This window comes from Caretta caretta, chromosome 3, assembly GCF_965140235.1.
Source record: "Caretta caretta isolate rCarCar2 chromosome 3, rCarCar1.hap1, whole genome shotgun sequence".
NCBI classification, from domain to species: Eukaryota; Metazoa; Chordata; order Testudines; family Cheloniidae; genus Caretta; species Caretta caretta.
In genome coordinates, this window is record NC_134208.1 from 152,087,383 (window position 1) to 152,109,575 (window position 22,193).

Here is a 22,193-nt window from a genome sequence, read left to right on the forward strand (position 1 = left end):
GTAGCATCTTCTCTTCTCAAGGACACTCCACACTACTTATCAGCCTTGGTGATGGTCTCTTGGAAACTGACGTTAAAGAGGAAGGAGAAGAGGAATATGTTGATGATTCTAAGGCTGTTTCCAAAGCCAAGGCCCTCTTCCTCCACCTCACAAGACAACAGTATGCTTCCATTGCTTCCATTTAACCACCAGATAATTATAAGATTTGTGGAGTTTGCAGTTCAGGAAAAAAATTGTACAGACTGTTTGACATTTTGCAGTTTAAATGTAATGGCAAAATATTTCTCCCACAAACCAAGGGATACTTGTGGAATTGGCAGTCTTAGATAAGTCAGAAAAAGGAACTATTTCTGATCAGTGTCTGGAGACAGAGAATCCAGAAGGTTGGACTATCTAGGATACAAGAACTACTCTTCTGCAGTATGGTCTTCTGTTTATCAAATTAGCCCCATTTTTACCTCTCTGCAGTCATCTTTCTTTACTCCTTGCCTTATTTTCTTCACTGTCTCCTAGCCACAGAACTAACCATGCATGTGTCTGGGGGGGTGGGGATGAGGCATATGTGTGTATAAATAAAAAAAACACCAAACAGAAAACAAAACAAAGCTCTTTGAGCCCAGGACTTCATTTTTTATTTGTCTATAAAGTGATTTGCATATATAAGTATTATAGAAGTAATTAAGATAATAGCACACAATAATGTCCAAGTACAATTTCTACACTTGGGATTAGATCCCTGGAACAGCTGCCTGAAGAAAAACACAAGGTCAGTATGCCTTTCATTTCCTTAGAGAGACATGATGGGTGAGGTAAAATCTTTTATTGAACTGAATAAAAGATATTACTTGACACCTTTTCTCTCTAATATCCTGGGACCAGCATGACTACAACACATTGCATTTCATTGTATAGTCTGATTCTGTTCCTGGGGAAGACCCAGAGATTGTGAGATTTGTAGATAGAGTCTGGTTAAGGCCAAGCAAAGAACTACTGAGTCCCTATGACAGTTTTGTTAAACATCTGCAAAAGTGGAGCGACTTTTGAGACAGACTGAACTTTATTTGGCATGAGAGGGAAGTGGAACATGAGAGAAAAAGAGAGAAGCTTCCTCAAGACCTCACTCTGCTGCAATATCTGTCCCTCTCCTCAAGCGCTAAACATGTCAGAGTTGATATGACATAATCAAATGCCTCCTTTGGATGCAGACATATTCTGTCTGGATTATGTCAAAAAACAAAAACAAAACCCCAAATCCAACTCCATTATCCCCAAAAAAATTTGTTCAAGACTGAGGATAAGATTTACAGCAGTGATCATCAGACCTCAATGGTTCAGTAGCAAAATCAGCAACAACATTCACAAAAGAGCCACAGTAGTGTGAATTCATTGTTTCATTTACTATATATATATATATATATATATATTTAGTCTCACAGCAAAGTGACTGACCAAGTATTCTACAATTGGTATAGAAGGTGCAGCTGCCCCACCCCAGGAGAGCAGGGGTTAAAAGCAGCCCTTGGAGAGGGCTGTGGCTGGGACCCAGTTAGACAAGTGATTAAGAGCAGCTGAAAGAGGCTGACTGAGTAGCTGGCCTCAAGTGTAGCTAGCTCAATCAGGGCACAGTGGGCCCTGATATAAGGGCTAAGGGAGGTGCTGGGTCAGTCTCACTCCAACTTTGGAGTGGGAAGGGCCTAGCTGCCTGGGAGTACAAGGGTACCTGAAGCAGAGCAGTGCTAGAGAAGGGCAAAAGCAGCTCCAGCCTGGCAACTCCCCAGGCTGAGGCCTTTGTAAAAGCCTAAAGAGGTGCAGAAGTGCAGCCCGGGGATAGGCAGAGGCACCTGGTCCAACCCCCTTGCCAATGATGAGTGTCCATTAAAAACTGCAGTCTGCCCCAGGGAAAGTGTCTAGATGATGACTGGCAGTAACCCCTGAGGCAAGGTGGGTATAGAGGGATGGGGGTTCCCCTGGGAGGGGAGACCCATGGTGTGGGGGTACTGCTTTGAGCAGAACCCCAAGGTAAAGGGCACCAGGGTCTGGGAGGGAAAGAGGGGGCCTGCAGCAGGCAAGTCACTGGCCAGCAGGGGGTGCTCCAGGTGGTGGAATTGAGCTAATTCCCAGATGACCAGCAGGAGGCACTATGCCGGTGAGTCAGCGATCTGCTACAAATCCCAAATAAATCCATTTTACCCTGTATAAAGCTTATACAGGGTAAATTCATAAATTGTCTGCCCTCGATAACACTGATAGAGAGATATGCACAGGTGTTTGCTTCCCCAGGTATTAATAACTTACTATGGGTTTACTAATAAACAAAAGTGATGTTATTAAGTATAAAAAGCAGGATTTAAAGTAATAACAGACAGAACAAAGTAAGTCGCCAAGCAAAATAAAGCAAAAACACGCAAATCTAAGTCTAATACATTAAGAAACTGATTACAGGTAATATCTCACCCTCAGAGAAGTTCCAATAAGCTTCTTTCACAGACTAGACTCCTCCCTAGTCTGGGCCCAGTCCTTTCCCCGGTATAGTCCTTGTTAGTTCCAGCAGACATCTCAGGTGGTAAGCAGGGGTTTTCTCATGATTGGCTGGCCCTTTTGTCCTGCTCCAACCCATTTTATAGCTTTGGCACAAGGCAGGAATCTTTTGTCTCTGTGGGTCCCCACCCCTCCTTCTAAATGAAAAAGTACCAGATTTAAGATGGATTTCATTATAAAGTGACATGGTCACATGTCACTGTAAGACCCCTAGTTTCCATTCCCCATGTACTGGCCACACATACACAGGAAGGCTTTCAAGTAACTTAGGCCATTTAGAGCTGATTGTTTCTGGAGCACCCTTAATGGCCTCCACTTAATATGTTTACATCAGTGATACAAGTTTATATCTTATTTTCCTAACTCCAGATCTAGAAATAATACATGCAAACAAATAGGATGAATACACTTATTAGATTACAAGCTTTCTAATGACACCATACAAGGGATATTTAGTGTAAAGCATATTCCAGTTATGTCATATTCATAAGCATATTTCCATAAAGCACATGGACTGCAACGTCACAAATATATACACCTGTTCTGAGGTCCAGAAGGATGTGAGAGGCAGATCAGTTGAAAGTCTCTGTATGAAGATGAGGATAGTTAAACTCTGGAATAGGCTTCCAAGGGAGATTGTGAAGTCCTCATCATTGGGAGGTGGGGGTTAAGAACAGGCGAGACAAATATCTGTCAGGGATCGTCTTGGTTTACTTGGTCCTGCCTCAGCAGAGGAAGTTGGACTAGACGATCTCTTGAGATCCATTCCAGCCTCACTTTTCTATGATTCTCAGATGGTGGCTGTTATATGGCTTGTCACTTGGTGTGACTGTTTTTTACTGTGTACCCTCTCTCTGTTATTTTCCTGCTTGCCATTTCCCAGTAATTCTCTCCAGATTGTAAGAAGGGCCATTCTATGAAAGTAGATCAAGTTTATCTTACCTGTTAATTGGAATGACCCTCTGCCAATTCAGAACAATCCTCCTTTGTGTGTTTTTCTTAATTATATTTCATGTTATTATTATTATTATTATTATTATCATCATCATTTCTTAATTATATTTCCAGCATTGGAAACTTTCTCTGGAAGTTTTAGTGACAAGCTGGCTTTTGTGGACCAGTGGCTGATACCTGGACATAGAAATGTGCATACTCCTGCCTCTAAAAGCAGTTTGGCAGAAAATTCCACTTCGGGTGTGCATGCACCCCAGGCGTTTGAGATTAGAAACTTTTGGTCAGCAATGTCTGCTGGGGTAGTGCCTTCTGTGTCCTTGTGCAGCTCCCTCCTCCCCCCACTTCTAATGCATAGATAGAGCCCTGCACAGATACAAAATTAGGATCCGCATCAATCCGCAAACATAGTCTGCGGATATAAAACGGATATCCACATATTTTCAGGGCTCTATGCATAGAGGGCGGAGCAGGGCCAACTGTTGCTCAGTTCCATTTTTTACCACCAATGGTTATGAGACAGAACTTCTAGCAGTGTTCACTTTCTCTTGTGTATTTTGCAATTTAATCTATCTAGTTGTATATTTGTTAGTATTAGTGTATAGTATATGTGTAGTGTTAGTATTATTCCCATTATTTTCTAATATCCAAGAAAAAAAGGAGGATGGTGCCCAATTCTGGACTTGAGATGGCTCAGTGCCTTTATTTGTTGATTCAAATTCAGAATGGTAACCCTGGTCCCTATAATCCCATACCTAGGTCCACAGGACTGGTTCATATTTCTCAACTGCAGAATGTGTATTTTCATATAACTATCCACCTGGCATACAGGAAATACTTGAGGTTTCAAGTGAGGACCTCCCCTTTTCAATAGAGAGTCCTATTGTTTGATTTGTCCACAGTACCAAGAACCTTTACCAAATGCCTTGCAGTCATGGTGGCTAATCTAAGACAAGGAATACAAGTTTATCCTTACCTTGGTGATTGGCTCATTTGAGAGAGTTCACCTCAGCAGATGAAAGATTCATTTAATTAGTTCTGTCAGCTTTTCACCATCATCAACAACAAAAATCATCATTAGTGCCAACCCAGAGGATAGAATTCATACAGGCAGTTCTAGATTCTACTACATTACTACAGCAAGAACATACCTACCTCAAGATAGTTTCAAAGTTGTGACAGATCTTGTTATGAATTATAAAACTGTCCTCAAACTCTGGTAAGAATGTGTCTAAAACATTACATGGCCTCTTGCACATACGTAACACAGCATACCAGACATCACCTTCACTACATGCAAGGGTGGTTGAAATCCATCTACCTTCCAAACAAACAGCACATTGACATGAGAGGGCAGGTCCCTTGAGAAATCCTCTTATCATTAAATTGGTGGAAGATCCCAGTCAGATATTACAGGGGAATATCATTTTCGTCACCTCTACCCATGAAATTTTGCTACTTTACATTCCATAGTAAAATTATATATGTACCGTGTGTAGCTAATATTAACCAAGAACAGCCCTTTTGTATTCTGATTTCATTATATTTGCAAATGTATTCATTTGTTCTCATATTTGCATATTTTTACATTTTATTTGTTTATATATTTATTGTTAATGCTAGGTGCTGGCAGAAGTTACAGTAAGTGCTGAGGCATCAGCTAAAGTAAAAAATGAAGTCCAAGGTGTGAAGGACAAAGCACAAAAGATTGTAGATGAAATTGATTCAGAGAAAGTGGTAGCAGAGACCAAACTGGAGGCAGCTAGACCAGCATTAGAAGAAGCAGAAGCTGCATTGAATGTGAGTAAAGTTTGTAGGTTTTCATCAGTCTACCAGGTGTTGTCTTCTATGATTAAAGAATGGCTAATACCAGCCAGACAAGGGTTCACCGCATGTTCATAGCCATCATTTGAGCTTGTCAGTTTTAGTACGCAAGCCTTTTGTTAACAGTTGTGGAGTCCATATTTTACTTCCAAGTGCATCCATATCTCTGCTTTAAGAGAGAGAAATAAATATCCCTTCAGGTCCTGCTTCCATCTAGCCAGTTAACAAGTATAAAGGCTTAGATGTAAATCTTCCCAAAAGTTCTTTGAGTGATTGCACATGTGCATTGCACTCTTGATGTGCACATGTCCCACGCACAGTCAGAATTTTTTCCCTCAGTGGTATCCATTGGGACAGCTCACCCTTTGAGCCTCTAGCAACATGTTCCTCCCTGCAACTAACTCTGAAGGTGGCTTTCCTAGTAGCTATCACTTCAGCCAGAAGGGTGGCCAAGCTGTGTATTCTGACATCCAAACCATCTTATACAACCTTCTTTAAGAATAAAGTATACTTTCCCAGTCATCCAAGATTTTTCTCTAATGTGGTGTCTAATTTTCATATTAACTAGTCAATTTACTTACCTACTTTTTACCCAAAACCACACACCAATAGGGAGGAACAATGCCTGCACACCAAAGATATTAGGAGACCTTTGGCATTCTACATGGACAGGACTAACCAGTTCTGTTTGTCAAGCCAATTATTCATGGCCATTGTGGACAAGTTGAAGGGTCACCAGGTCTCAACACAAAGAATTTAGTCTTGGATAACTTTCTGCATTCGTATATGTTATGATCTGGCAGCAATGTGACAGCACATTACACAAAATAGCAAACAGCCTCTGTGGTGTTTCTTGCTCATGTCCCAGTCCACGAAATTTGTATAGCAGCAACCTGGTCTTCCATTCACACCTTCTCATCACATTACGCCATCACTCATTACTCTAGAGACAGTGCTAAATTTGGATGAGTTGTACTCCAGTCTGTGTGTACATGATCTCCGATCCTTCCTCTTACTTTATGACATGTGAGTCACTGAGTGTGAAATGCACATGTGCAATCAATCAGTGAAGAAAAATGGTTAGTAACCTTCCATTGTTGTTGTTCAAGATATGTTGCACATGTCCATTACATGACCTGCCCTCCTCTGCATCAAAGTTGTCCAGCAAGAAGGAACTGAGGGAACTCGGGAGTGGCTGGGCCCTTTATACCGTCATGCTGTAATGCATGGCAACAGAGGGCAATCAAGCTGCTCCGATGGAAAAATTGCCCACAATTCTGTGGGGGCACACACACACACACCAAGAGTGCAATAGACATGTGCAACACATCTCAAAGAACAGCAGTTATGGAAGGTTAGTAACCATTTTTTTAAAGGTGTCAGTAGAATCTAGAATGCCTTCCAGTCTGACTTGGAAAGTATTCTCTTAGTGTGAGAATAATGGCTTTTCATTATCTTGTTAGATCACTGACATCTTTCCATATTTCCTTAGCAAAAGTGGAGTCTGAAGGATGGATGCTCCCTCTCCCATTAATGGATTTTATGTATATTTTTCTGGAACTAAAGAGAAAGGAACAAAGTAGGTCAGAGGGATCATAAGAAGAGAAGTTAACAAATGACGAAGCATTACTGCATTTCAGATCTTAATTGATTTGTTCTGCTGTACTCTGAACAGTTGTCAAGCAGAGAATCATGGAGAAAGGAGGAAGTGGCGTAGAGAGATAAAAGCATCAGTATGTCTTATTGATTCAATCCATCTCCTGCTCCAGTTACTAATAGTTATACCAAGAGAAGGGTTCAGTCAATCACAAGCAAGAGAAATCAAGCATTATCCACTGAGAAACATTGAAGTCCACATTGGTGATAGGAAGGGCCAGACTTTCAAAACTCTTGCATGCATCTTGAAAATTCCATTTTGTAGATGTAATTACCTCTTTGCTTTGCAAATAGCAGCATGCATATATTTTGTTGGCACAAATTAGGCTGCTGGTTTTGATATGTTGACACAATATTTGTCTAATCACATCACTTCATTTACAGATAAATATTTATTCAAATGAGAAATCTATCTAAGCAGTGGTCTCAAAGTGACACTAATAGAAAGCCAAAGAGCAGCAATACAGGACTTTAGTGCCTTCTCAATGACTCCATTTACCAAATGCCCACGCAAGCCATTTTCTTGCCTTTCTATATTCTTCTGCCAGGAACATTACACTTTAAGTTACACCAATTTACAATTCATTTTTCATCACTGTTAAATATAACAGCTTAATTCCATAATGCTCTATTATTTGTATTTAATTTTGATTTTCACAGGGGGATGGAGAAAACAGATAGGTGTTTAGTATATATTTTTTTAAATCAGCTTCGGGGCATAGAACTATAAAGTTTAGTAAAGTAATCCCAATAACTCATATATACTGTATGTTCATAAATCAAACTTCCCTCAAGCACAAAAATGAAAATTGGAATAATAATAATAATTAATATGATATTGAATGAAAAAATCTATGAAATGGTACTCAGCAATAAGTCCACTTTCCTTCCCCCCCCACTCCCCCCGATATAGACTATCAAACCAGTGGATATTGCTACGGTTCGGAAACTTGCGAAACCCCCACATCTAATCATGAGAATTATGGATTGCTGTTTGTTACTGTTCCAAAAGAAAATAGACGCAGTGACACAGGATCCAGAAAAGGCTTGCTGCAAACCATCCTGGGGAGAGTCACTAAAAGTAAGTAGAATGTCCAGGCAGCAAGTCTTGAACATTTTCTAAAACAATAAAAAAATGAATATCAGTGTTTTATGGTGCTAAATCCTTGTTCAAAATAGGGACATACATCCTTAAAACATGAACACAAATATAAGCTTTTAGAGCAGCATAAATATGCAAACAAATTCTGCTTGATAACACAAATTTTGCTATGTCCTTAGTGGAAAGTGTGTTGCTTAAAGTTTTGATGAACAGACACATAAAGGGCTTTGTTCAATCCTTCAGAGTAAAACTGCAAGAAAGAATAAGTGAGGAAATGTAGTATTTCTGTAGCTCTAATTTTGTCTGACATTGAACCAGTTAGTTAATTTTATTGGGAACTCTAGGTGCTTCGCACCTCTGAAAATCAGGGTATTTTTTTTTAGGGCTTGTCTACAGACAAAAGTTGAACTGCTTTAGATGTTCAGGTATAGTTAAACAGATACAGCCCCCCTAGTGTGAATGCAGTTATACTGGTATAAATGTGTATACTGGTAAAGTTTATTCCCACATGGAAAGAAGCTATACCAATATAAGAAACCTTTATGTTAGTATAACTGCGTCCACATTATGGGTTTTATCGGTATAACTATTTTGGTTAAAAAAATAAATAAAAACCTAACTGACATAGTCAGATCAGTACAAAAACTTTGTGTAGACCAGGTCTAAGGTACCTACATTTGAAAATGTTGGCCAATACCCTTGCCCTGAAAGGCTTACAATATAAAATAGGAATGAAAACAGAACAGAGAGGAGTTTAAACTGGTGTAAACCAGTGTAGCTCTATTGACTTCCATGGAGCTATGCATACCAGATGAAGATTAGGTTTACTGGAAGAACTAAACATCACAAAGCATGGGGGAGGGAATGGATAGTATAGTTGACCTTATGGTTGAGTCATGGAACTGGGAGCTGAGAGATCTGAACTCTGCTCCTACTTATTGAATACATTGGACCAACGGGTTTTTTCATAGCTGTTTGAACATGCTAGACAAAATGACTAGTCATCAGCTTCAAAGATACTGTCTCCTTGTCCAGCTGCACTCCTTCTCAGACTGACTTCTATGCTTTCTTCGGTTTATCTTCTGCCTTGGTGCCTCCTGAAGAGGTCAACCATTTTTATGAGCAAACAGTAACATAGATAATAGAATCATAGAACTGTAGGGCTGGAAGGGACCTCAAAAGTTCATCTAGTCCATCCTCCCCATGCTGAGGCAGGATTAAGTATACTTAAACCATCCCTGAAAGGTGTTTGTCTAACCTGTTCTTAAAAACTTCCAAAAATGGGAATTCCACGTCCTCTTAACCTGTTGCAGTGCTTAACTATCCTTATAGTTAGAACGTTTTTCCTAATATCTAACCTGAACCTCCCTTGCTGTAAACTTACCCTCAGTGTACATGGAGAACAATTGATCACCATCTCCTTATAGCAACCTTTTACATATTTGAAGACTGTTATTATGTCCTGGCTCAGCCTTTTCTTCTCTAGACTAAACATGTTTTTCCTCAAGTTTTCCAAACTTCTTATCACTTTTGTTGATCTCCTTTGGACTCTCTTCAATTTGTTCATGCACAAAACTGGACACGCTATTCCAGCTGAGTCCTCACCAGTGCTGAGTAGAGCAGAACAGTTACCTCTCATGTCTTACATATGACACTCCTGCTTATAAATCCTAGAATGATATTTGGCTCACACTGCATCACACTGTTGATTCATATTCATTTTGTGATCGACTATAATTCCCAAATCCTTTTCTGCACTACTGCTGCCTAACCAGTTGTTTGATTTTTCCTTCCTAAGTGTAATATTTTGTAGTTGTTTTTATTGAATTTCATCCTATTTATTTCAGACCAATTCCCTAATTTATCAAGATAATTTGGAATTCTAATAGCTGTGCCCAGATTCTTTCAGTGGTAGACTCATGATGCTAAAATTGTGATGCGTCCAACTCATCCTTGTTCTCTCTCAAGGCTGACAAGAAGCTCCCTTCCCTTTTAAGGCAGGCATAATGGTCTCTTATAGCAAAGTCCATGACAGTGGCACCAGACTGGGAGCACTAGTTCCCCTTTGTCTTGGGCTTTAGCTACTGAGTTCATTCCCTTCTGCACAGCTCGTGATTTGGTCATCATTAGGAGCCCAGGTTTCTGCTCCCTGTTCTCTCAAGGCAGGTACCACTTCTGGCAACTTCTCCTGAGCCTTGTTTAAATGTCCCCATTCTACTGCACAGCATCGCTCCTCATTTCTCACTCATGAGTAATGCCACCCACCTGTGGAATTCAAAGGTGGTACAGTGTTGTTGATAGAGGTTCCTGGACTAAGCTCCATCCTTCATCTCAGTCCACCAGAATTTTCTGCCTCTGGCAGTTTACCAAATTCGAAATTCAGATTCTCATGATCATTTTAATACTTTAAATTGATAATTCAGTTTAATACTTTAAATTGTATTAGTTTTCATGCAGTAGTGACTTCATTTTGGCAACTAGCTCTTCTGTTCCTCTCCCAAGGTGAGGAATTGCAGAGCATTGAGGCTCTAACCATCTGGTTTCTCTGGTACAGCCAGAAGCCACCAACCCTTGCTCTTCCAAGGCGTGAGATTTGATACCAAGACCTATGTCCTGTTACCATAAGATGCTGATCCTCACATTGTCAGGGCATGGGGCTTTGAATTAGACAGGTTTATAGTGACTTAGCTCCCACCCAAAGCAGAGACTCCACAATGATAAGGCTGTGGTTTCCAGACCTTCTACAACTATTACAAGGAACCTGTCTCTCCCCATAACCACAGATCCAGAAGAATGGTCAGATTTCCCACCCAGACCCACAATATCTTCAGGTGACAATATGAGCCATAGGGATCTGACAGACCTGGAAATATCCTTCTAAATGCCAGAAACAGTCAACCCACAGATGCTATGACCTTAAATGGAAAAACTTTTCTGTCTGAGCAAATAATATGTATGCAGTGTTGTTGTAGCTATGTTGGTCCCAGGTAACATAGACCCAGCATTAGTTTCCATCCATTCTATGTTGGAGTATCTGCTTTATTTAAAATCCATAGGACTGTCTGTATCACTTGTAAAATGACAGGTTTCAGAGTAACAGCCGTGTTAGTCTGTATTCGCAAAAAGAAAAGGAGTACTTGTGGCACCTTAGAGACTAACCAATTTATTTGAGCATGAGCTTTCGTGAGCTACAGCTCACTTCATCGGATGCATACTGTGGAAACTGCAGAAGACATTATATATACACAGAGACCATGAAACAATACCTCCTCCCACCCCACTCTCCTGCTGGTAATAGCTTATCTAAAGTGATCATCAAGTTGGGCCATTTCCAGCACAAATCCAGGTTTTCTCACCCTCCGCCCCCCCCCCCACACACACAAACTCACTCTCCTGCTGGTAATAGCCCATCCAAAGTGACCACTCTTTTTAAAATGTGTATGATAATCAAGGTGGGCCATTTTCTTATCACTTGTAAAGGTGCACTTAGCAACTACTTCTGTGCTCCATGTACTGATAACAAGACTATATTCACCCATGACAGAGTTAAGAGATTCATGAAGGTGCTAATGAATGTTACCCTCCAGTTGAAGAACCAAGCAACATGGGATCTCAACCTTGTACTTACTAAGATCATGAAATTCCTTTCAAAACATTGGGAGAATGTTCCTTATTTCACCTTTCAGTGAAGAAAGCTTTAATTGTGGCCATTACATCTTTTGTAAGAGCAAACAAGCTCTTATGAATGACCCACCGTCTACAGTCTTCCACATAGATAAGGTGGTCCTATGCCCACACCCTACATTTATTCCCAAGGTGGTAACAGAATTCCATCTCAACCAATCCATTAATTTGTCAGCATTTTTCACAGACTTCAGTCTCATTCGAGTGAGACAAAGTTACGCCCTTAGATGACAAGAGAGCTTTAGCTTTCTTTTTAAATTGGTGCCTGGAATTTAGGAAATCATCAAGATGCTTTATCTCTTATTGGGATAATAATAAAGGACAATCAGTTACATCACAGTGTCTGTCTAAGTGGGTTAGGTTTTGTATAGAGGAAAGTTAGAAACAAAGCTCAGTTCTTGCTTTTACAAAACACTACTCCCTAAGTCTGACATCCAGATTGGCTCTCAGTTTAGTAAGGCACTGTTACAGTAGTTGCTTAACTAGACTCAGGGTCCCACTATCTGGAGACTGGAGTACTACTTATCACACTATTCCAAGAGTGGTAATGTGCAGAGGCATTGAGGAAGAAATGACTGTTACTCACCATTAATCAGAGTTCTTCAAGGTGGATTCTGAACATTGACACACCCTGCCCTCCTTGCCTTCTTTCTTAGAGTCCTGTTTGTAACTGTAGATCTGAGGAGGTGATGGAAGGAAAGGAGAGGGCCAGGGCACTTCTCCTTTTATAGCCTCTCTCTCAGAACATCCATAGAAATGTAGGACTGGAAGGGACCTTCTGAGTCATTGAGCCAGCCCCAAGCTTTCACAGTCAATCATATCATATAATCATGTTTGTAACCTTATCAAGCTCCATCTAAAAACTACTTATTTTGTTCAGGAACAAGGAGTAGATGACTGCTCTTGTGCTCCAGCTGTCCAACAGGCACTACTATGAAAAGGTTCTATTGTCCAAGCTGCACCGCCAGTACATTCCCAGAGTGTGAATGTGCAGAGGTCATCTTAAAGAACTCTGGTTATAGGTGAATAACCTTAATTTCTTCAAGAATTACTTCTGTGCATTCACACTTTGCACCCACTGTCTCCTGTACCTTGGAGTTCTTCATATAGACAAATCTCAGTGGCTCAAGAGAAGGAGTTGAGATGATTGAGGCACTGCACTTACTTAAATAGATGGGGGTACCAATCGCTCACTACCATGAGGGATCACTCATGTCCCCCCCAAAAGCCATGTCTTTGAAGAGAGCAGTTTGAGCTCATCACCAGGGGCCACTGTCCCACAAGCTGGATTGCACAGAGGTGACTCTTGAGGAACAGTTACTGGAAAGTAACCTCTCTTAATTTTAAAACAGTTGAAAGACTAGTTAAATAAAAATGTAGGAGGAGTTAGTACAATAAAGTTTCTCTTCATATTAAGTGTAACAGATTGCTCCTTCTGTACTTTAGGGTCATTTTCCAAACATTACTCAATCATGAAAGATTAAACTTTTCAATGTAGAATATCAAATAGTTACTAAAGCTGATTTTTGTTTTGTTTTTGCAGCTTATGAGTGGTCCATTCCTGCAGAGTCTCCAACAATTTGCTAAGGATAGTATCAATGAAGAAACAGTAGAATTACTACAGCCTTATTTTAACATGGAGGACTATACTTTTGAGAATGGTAAAAAGGTCTGTGGTAATGTGGCAGGACTCCTGTCTTGGACACTAGCCATGGCAACATTTTATGGAATTAACAGAGAAGTGTTACCTCTTAAGGTAAAATATAATCTTTGTTTTTGATACTTGCAATTAGTGAATTTAAATACATATACTGTTTTATTTTGTAGCAGAAATATACTATCAGGGTTGGTCCATTAAAAAATGGCATATCAAGAGTTGTTATGAATAAGAAAAAAACCTTCTAAATTGGCTGAAAATAGTCATGTGTTGAATAAATGGATTTTCACTCTCCCTCCATCAAAGACCCAGAGTAATCTTAACCTCCCGCATGAAATTGTATCTGCTACATGCCAGGGAGGTCTCTGAAATGTTAAAAACTCTAATATCCCACAGGGTCCTAGAGCGCAGGCTCCAGCATGAGCCCGGGATGTCTACACAGCAATGAAACATCCCTGCAGCCTGAGCCCCATGAGCCTGAGTCAGATGGCACAGGCCAGCTGCAGGTTTTGCTTTGCTGTGTAGACATACCCTATGAATCTTGGGACTGCTGGATTTTCAAAAGAAATTGTTTCTTTTCTCCATGTTTCCTTCAAAATAGGAGGAAGGCTTTTTCTTGTTTGTTTCTTAATTTAATTTAACTGAATTTAGTAGTGAGTAGCCAATTTTGTTATTTTAGAAATCTTAATTTCTTCAGACCTGTTTGTCTTTAGACCATTATAATTAAAAGTGATAAGAAATCAGGATTTGAAAGGTGCATTTTATGCATGCAAAATTTCCCTGACAAAGAACACAATTTATGTTTGGGATGCCATGACACTCCCATAGTGGTGGTTTTCTTTTGGCTTTGAGGGCATTGAGAAAGAAATTTCAAAATCTTCTTTATAAAAGTGACTTTAGGCATGACATTTGTGTGAGCGATTTTGCTTTTTCTTGTTTTAATCATGGATCCCAGATCATCTTCAAAAACACCTGAAAAAAGGAAAAGAAGTAATTTGATTCATATCACATTTTTGGCAGAGACTACAGAGCCCTTGTCAGTGACAATCCTGAACTAATATGCTACTTTAGCATGATCCTTTCCTTGATCAATGGCCTTGATATTTAGCATCAGTTTGCTGAATCAGTTCCATCTCTTTTGAACAATAGGGTTTTCGTTTGACTTCCCGCATGGCATAATGTTTGGTCTAGCTTACAGAGCAAAATCATTAGTAACCTTGATCCAATCCAGGCCTCCAGTCAGTCTGCTCCCTAGAAGTTTCTTTCATTGCTGTAACCAGTGGCACACAGTATCAAGCGCTTCTGCTCCGAAAGCTTTAGTATTAAGCACCATCTCAGTAAATTAAATTAAAGTTGCCTGTTTTACTGTGCTCCAGCTATAATACTAAAGCCAGAAACCCACAAGAGGAATACTTTAAAGCTGGAGACACAAGACAATAACTACAGGTTTCAGAGTAGCAGCCATGTTAGTCTGTATTCGCAAAAAGAAAAGGAGTACTTATGGCACCTTAGAGACTAAAAAATTTATTTGAGCATAACCTTTCATGAGCTACAGCTTATGCTTATGCTCAAATAAATTTGTTAGTCTCTAAGGTGCCACAAGTACTCCTTTTCTTCTTAAGACAATAATTGTAATCAGGCAAAATGGGGGAAAGAATGTCATATATATCAGCAGGGAATTTAAGGAAAGAGTGTTCTTTTTTCCAGGGGTTGAGATAGGCAAGGGAAAAGCTTCTGGTGCCGCAGCCCTCGTTGATCAGAGGAGTTACTTTATTTTGATGTTACTCTTGAGTTTTGTGTTTGAAAAATCAATTGTCCCCTGAGGCAAGGACCTGAAAAGGACTTGGGTGTGAGACTGGTTCCTTTCTGCGCCAGTGAGATAGCTTACCAGCTTACAGGTCTTCTTTTCTAAAAATTCTTTAGAATCTAATATGGAGGGATAACTGCACAGTGATTTCAAAACTTCAGCAGTAATCTTGCAGTCATTGATAGAAATATCACATCCGGGAAGAGCAACAGTATATTGCAGGCTGATAATCTAAAGAAAAATGACTAAAAAGTTTCCCTGTCATTAGTAACAATATCTACTTGGCCACAATTGAGTGGCTTATTGGCCTACGGCTATGATTCTCAAGAATGTTAGGATATCCTTGACAAATCTCCTAAACTCATGATTAGCTGCCATTGCAGAAAACATGAATTATAAAAATAAAGTAAAACAGAGCTGAACAACAAAGCCCCAGGGATGTTCTCTTTTCCAGGAGCCTGATTGTAGTGCTCTTTTCAACATGCCTCTGTCTTGCTCAGTGAGGCATCTGACATCTTCCCAGACCAGAATATTATTTTAAAATTGGCACCCTGGAGCAGGAAGCCAATTTCTTACATTATTATGCTAATACAAATATCATAAGTAGAGATTTAAAAATATGGATTTAAGTGACATTGTTTGGAAAAGGAAATAATTTAAAATACATATTTCGTGGTGTTTATTTAATAATGATATTGTGCACAGATTTGTATTCCTGTCCCGGTTGACTAACAATGGAGTAGATTTGAAATAACAGATTTTCTGTTGTATGCCATTATTGTCTAACCATGCTTTATTCTTAGTCTAATTTAGCAAAACAAGAAGGACGTTTGAAAGTAGCTAATGAAGAGTTAGCCACGGCTCAGGCATTATTAGATGAGAAACAAGCTGAACTGGATAAAGTACAGGCAAAATTTGATGCAGCAATGAAGGAGAAAATGGTGAGATAAAAATATTGTATGAATATAAAAAATGGTTTGCACACTGAAACTTTAAAGCGTTATATAGTTTGTGTTTACTGGTTCAATCTTTTCAGAATACAATGAAAGATAAATTGGAGAATAATGTGTAATTACTACAAATGAGCTTCATTTAACCCCTCTTCTTTATGATGCAATGGCTCAGGGACTACTTGCCCTTTATAGAAAGGTGATTTTTAATGCAACAGCATTTTGCTTATCTTAGTTTAATTCTGAAGGTTTTAAAACTTAGCTAGGAAACCTGTTTATTTTAAAAGCCACTTGTGTGAAACACTGGGACCAGGAACCAATAAAAGCTGCATGTTCATTCAGGGTCTAGTGCCTTCTGAAGCTCCAGTAGGGGACTCAGATCTCGACTTCTTCAGTTTTCCTTTTTTTTTTTTTTTTTTTGGTTGATCTCTCCATGCATAGGGTAAGTATTCTTGAGAAAAAATAGTTTATAAATTTTGTAAATATAGTAAAGGTCTTTGAATAATAGAATTTGAATATTTAATAAGACAGGAAAACTTGTCCAATTTTAGGACCTGTTGAATGATGCAGACGTGTGCAGGAGAAAGATGCAAGCAGCCTCTGCACTTATAGATGGATTGAGTGGAGAGAAAGTTAGATGGACTCAGCAAAGTAAGGAGTTTAAAACGCAGATTAACAGGTATAGTATCTGTTCAACAAAAGAGCAAGATGTCTATAAAATACAAAGACACTATTTGGCAATAAAATACCCTTCCATAGGTAATTTACACTGCACAAACTTTGTTAGTTATATGCTGTATATTGCATGGAAATTCCAGGTGTCTGAGTGTTTTCATTCTGAATTAGAGCAAAATCTCAGGCCTTGGAATGTCCCATGAAAGGGAATATTCTGATTCAGGAATGTACTAATGCCACAGCCCATCTCAGTCTCCCTGTCCCACAGTGCTGCTCTTTCCTCCTATGTCATAAGATGGGAGGAAGAAAGAAGAAAAACCTTTGGGCTGACAAGGGGGTGGGAGGGAAACTCCTAGGTTAATGATGGAAGAGGATGGGGGTGGAAGGAAACCCCCCCCCACGTTGATGATAGGAGTGTGTAGGGGGGAATGGAGGAGGGAAACCTGTGAGTGGTGACAAGGGAAACTCCTGGGCTCTAGACCAGTATCTCTCAACCTTTCCAGACTACTGGACCCCTTTCATGAATCTGATTTGTCTAGCATACCCCCAAATTACACCTCACTTAAAAACTACTTGCTTACAAAATCAGACATAAAAATACAAAAGTGTCACAGCACACTATTACTGAAAAATTGCTTACTTTCTCATTTTTACCATATAGTTATAAAATAAGTCATCTGGAATATAAATATTGTACTACATTTCAGTGTATAGTACATAGAGCAGTATAAACAAGTCATTATCCATATGAAATTGTAGGTTGCACTGACTGTTCTAGTGCTTTATATCTAGCCTGTTGTAAAACTAGGCAAATATCTAGATGAATTGATGTACCCGCTGGAAAGCCTCTGTGTATCCCCAGAGGTCTACGTACCCCTGGTTGAGAACCACTGCTTTAGACAGGGGGCTGCCCAGAGAGCCTCAGTGTAGGGAAGCCTGGGAGCAAGGCAGCTTGGCAGTCTGTGAACCAAACAGCCCAGGGAGGCTGGAAGTTTAGTGGACTGAAATATTGCGTGACCATGCAATTAAATATTGTATCATAATGTTGTCTGCTTAGGCAACCTTAATTCTGGCATGTCCTAACTTTTGAGTTCTGATTTTGCAACCTTAATGTACTGTTAAAGTAGTTTTTCTGGATGTAATTTATGTATAGGATACCAAGATACAACGGCAATAGGTACATTCGGAAAGCTTAGATTTAAAATAAATGTGGTGGAGACTTGCTTATAATTGGAAGAGGCTAAGATAGTGCATGCTAGAACCTTATTGAAATTAAAATTCTCACTGTCTTTCTGGTCAGTACACCAGCAGGCACAGGTATCCAAAGGTTATGAATCTATGGAGAAAATTATTTCTTATGGAAATAAAAAATTTAATCAACTAACTACACAGGATTAAAACTGTTAATGAGTAGCAATAGGCTTATCCCATTTATTTGATATGATCATTCGATTGAGTAATGAAAATCTAAGTCTTGTTCATGACATTATCCTTCCTTTCTCTCTCATGTTATTTTACATAAAACAATTGTAAATAGTTCACAACTAGTTCAGATATTTATGTACAGTATACACTCAGTCTCAGAGTAAATTTTAGAGTTTTTCAGCTGTTTGTTGATCTTTGCTGTTTTGGGGTCTCATTAGACCTTACCTTAAAGTGGTGGTTTCATCTCTGAAAATAGGATATAAGAAGTGTTCCTTTTGTGCAGCTGTGTTCCTTGCTGTAGATGGGCTTGAAAAATGCCTATTATGCATTGGGAAGAGGCTCTCCGCTAAAAGTTTTGAAGTATGCTGCTGTACAGCTTCTTTCCTTGTTCATCACTAATGTGTAGTGCCTCCCATCTGTGGAATTCAGAGGTGGTCCAATATTGTTGCTGGTGGCCCCAAGATTAAACCATGAGATTTCCTGCCTCTCACAGAAGAACACATTGACAGTTCTTTTTCTCCCAACCATTTTGTTTTTATATTTTTAATTTTTATTTGTTTCATGCCATCCTGACTTCACCTTCAAACTTTATTAGATACATGGTTTCTCATAGACACCTCCTTTGAGGACATCGTACAAATTAAATGAGGACTTTTGATTAAAATCAAATGTTAAATATAAAGAGATTTCATGAGTTTTGGGAGTCTCAGATTGGTGCAGCAGTAGCTCCAACCGTGAAAGATGTAGTCACATCTTCATATTCCCACTTATGGGTATTGCACAGTCTAATGGTGCCTAATGGTAGAACCTTTTTCATGTGGTGTCCATTACAGTGTTCTCATACCCCACTCTCCCCTCAGCACTTCTGAACATAAGGCTATATAAGGGGATGAAGCACCCTCTACCACCTCAATTCCTTCCAAGTGCTTGCCTAGATGGAAGTGAAGTGCTCTGGTCCATTCAGGTCCGTGTTTTTTTCCTTCAGTCATAGGGTTGTACTTCAGTAATGAGTTTAGGTTGTTAGATCAGTTCCAGGTTATGGAAGAACCAGAGAAGAAGAAGCTGGGATTCCAGAGATATGCTTCATGCCCTGCTGTCTTCCTGACATCTGATGTCCACATTAGGTGACTCAAGTGCTTGGGAGAGGACCACTCTTTTCTGGGTGTTCCATCTGCTGGACTTTTATGCCCAAAGCTCCCTAGGACAGGCAGAAGAGATTACAGGTGCTTCTCCTTAAGGAAGTTCTTGAAGCTAAACCCTTTGGATCTGGGCAGTCATTGGATCCAAGGTCTAGGACACCAGTTTCAGCTCCTGTGACTTCTTCAGTAAGTCAAAGCAGTTTAAGGGTTCCAGGAAATTGGAACCTTTGTCGGGTCCAGCTGCAGTTCCCACTGCTCCAGCAGTCAGGCCTTTGAAGCCGCCTTTGTTGGAACCAAGGGCCACATTGTCATCTCTGGCTGTCTCAGTACCAAAGGAGAAGTTGTCTAGGGAAAGGACAACCACTGTTAGCAGTGCCAGATCCCACAAGTCAGATTTATCAGTTACATCCAATTCTGACAGAACCTCTACAGTCACAAAAACAAGGTTGGTTCTGGTCTCAGTTTCAGGAGTCAATAAGATGGATTTGGATATTTAATTGGATCCTGTGCCATCCAAAGTCTTTGGCTCTGGCCATAATCCTTGCTCTGGTTCTGGGTCCATCTTCTAGTTCTGAAGAAGACTTTTACTTTAGTAAAAGTGCACTGTTCAGCTTCTGGGTGCACTGTTCAGCTTCTGGGTGTTCCTTGGATCTGAGTGAGAATCCGAGAGTCCTGATAAAGAGATAAGCTTTGCCAGTTCTGAGTTTGGCATCTCCTTTGCCTGAGAAAAGAAGATCAGAAGAGATAGTTTGCCTTTCTCCTGGTTTGCCTGTACCTCGTCCTAAGACTCCTATCTGTTCTCCAAGAAGAGTTTTCTCTGTTTGTTTCTGCCCTCCCCCTGGGTCTGTTGTCTCTTGTGCATTCCGTTGTGGATCTGAGGCCAGATCTGTATCTAGATAGAATAAAAATATCTGTTTCCTCCTGGTTCAGCACTTCTTTTGATCCTGCACCTGCAGGTTTGTTCCCAAATCCCAGTTGCTGGGAAGACTGACAATCCTGGAATCCATGATCTTATTAGGGGTCACCACTGGAATTTTTCATATGTCTTCTGTATGGATGGAGAGGTGATGTTTCATCTGTAAAGGATCCAGTGATGGAGAACTCCTAGATCCGATTCCACCAGCTGCATCTGCATCTCAGATAGTGGTGCCTGGTATTCTGTCTGAAGAAGAGGATGAGAAGATAGCGCCTCTTTTTTCGAACAGGAGTATGCTGATGGAGACTATAATCCTGATTTGTCACCAAATGAGCATGTGGGAGTGGCTTCTGCTTCCTCCTGTTCTGGGAACACTCTGCCGTTTCATGATTTAGTGGACCATATGGTATCCACTTTGGATTTGCATTCAGTGCCTGGAGGAGACATCTCATTAGGTGTTTGACATTCTTTGGGGCTACTTCCAAAAATATGATGTCCTTACCAATGTTTTATCCAGCCTGCTAAGAGGCAGGAGTGGATGAAACAGTCTTATCAGCCTACAGCCAAGAAGGCAGACAAATTATTTCAGATACTCTCTGAGGGGTTTTCATATGTTCATACACACCCTGCACCAATTCACTGGTAGGGATTGGTGCGAGCAGCAGGTCAAGATCTGGACAGGCACATTCTTCCCCTGCAGACAGAGCGGGGAAGATTGATTACATAGGTAGAAAGGTGGTTCTCTTCTTCCTCTCTTGGTATTAGGGTGGCAAATTACCAAGTTATTATGGCTGGCTATCAGTTCCACCTGTGGGAAAAGATGGCACCATTCGTACAGGACTGCCAGATGACAAACAGAATTTGGCAAATGCAGTTCCAGTGGAGGATCAAAATGTGGCAAAGAACTCTCTCTGTAGTTTGTTTGACACCTCACATTCTTTGCTAGAACACTGGCTTCTGCAGTTACTCTGAGGAGACATGCTCTGCTTCATTCCTCTTCTTTGGCTCTGGATTCTAGAATTAAAGTGGAAAATCTCTTCAAAGGGGATGGTCTTTTCAGTGAAAAGACAGATGAGTTGCTGCTGGACAAGCTAGAGAAGACAAGATTGTTGGCCTGTTTTTTGGGCTTGATTACTTTTACTGTGAGGAGATCTTCTACCCCTTTCTGTTATCAGAGACAGTATTATCCACAATCTCCTTTGGCTTATTTATTGTCAATTCAAAGGAGTCAATAACAGCCCCAGCAGGCTATGTCATTCCAGAGCCTGCATAAAAAGAGATCTTTTAAATTGCGGTCTAAATCTAAGCAATCTGATGCCTCCCTGTCATCTTCATTGCACACCAGGCCTCAGATATGATGTGAGAATTGAGAGTCAAGAACCAATCAGCAAGGCCCTTTCCTTTGTCTGCTTCAAGACAAGCTAGCTCATTTATCAGCCAAATTAAGGTTTTTACCTTGGACAGTGGGTCCTAGAAATTATAGAAAATGACTATGCCCTTCAGTTTGAGAAGCTACCTCGTTGGTGCAGAATGTACTGCTTAATTCTAGAAAGCTGACTACCAGGTGGTACCATTTGAAATGGACCAGATTTATGGCTTGCAAAAGGGGAAAATCTGATTCTCCTGTTTCAGTTCTATACCCTGTATTTTAGAATATTTGATACACCTAGAAATTGAGGAGTTATGTAACTCACCTTTGAAAGTTAATTTGGAAGCTATCTCTGCTTGCCACTTTTTAGTTAATGCAAAATGCTGTTTGTGCATAATACAGATAAGAAGTCTATGAAAGGGCTATCTAATATGTATCCCCCTTTGAGAAATCCCATCCCTCCTTGGGATCTTAGTTTGGTTTAGGTGCCACCTTTTGAA

General features: G+C 40.1%; 1 protein-coding gene across 1 annotated transcript in view; it reads left to right on the forward strand.

The window, feature by feature from the left end:
- Positions 1-22,193, forward strand: part of DNAH8 (dynein axonemal heavy chain 8) — a 598,059-nt gene that overhangs the window by 493,362 nt on the left and 82,504 nt on the right. Inside the window, exons 68-72 of the mRNA XM_048843472.2 lie at positions 5,113-5,289; positions 7,883-8,050; positions 13,299-13,511; positions 16,023-16,160; positions 16,721-16,848. Of these exons, the coding sequence (XP_048699429.2) occupies positions 5,113-5,289; positions 7,883-8,050; positions 13,299-13,511; positions 16,023-16,160; positions 16,721-16,848 (824 nt within the window). The remainder of the gene's footprint in view (positions 1-5,112; positions 5,290-7,882; positions 8,051-13,298; positions 13,512-16,022; positions 16,161-16,720; positions 16,849-22,193) is intronic.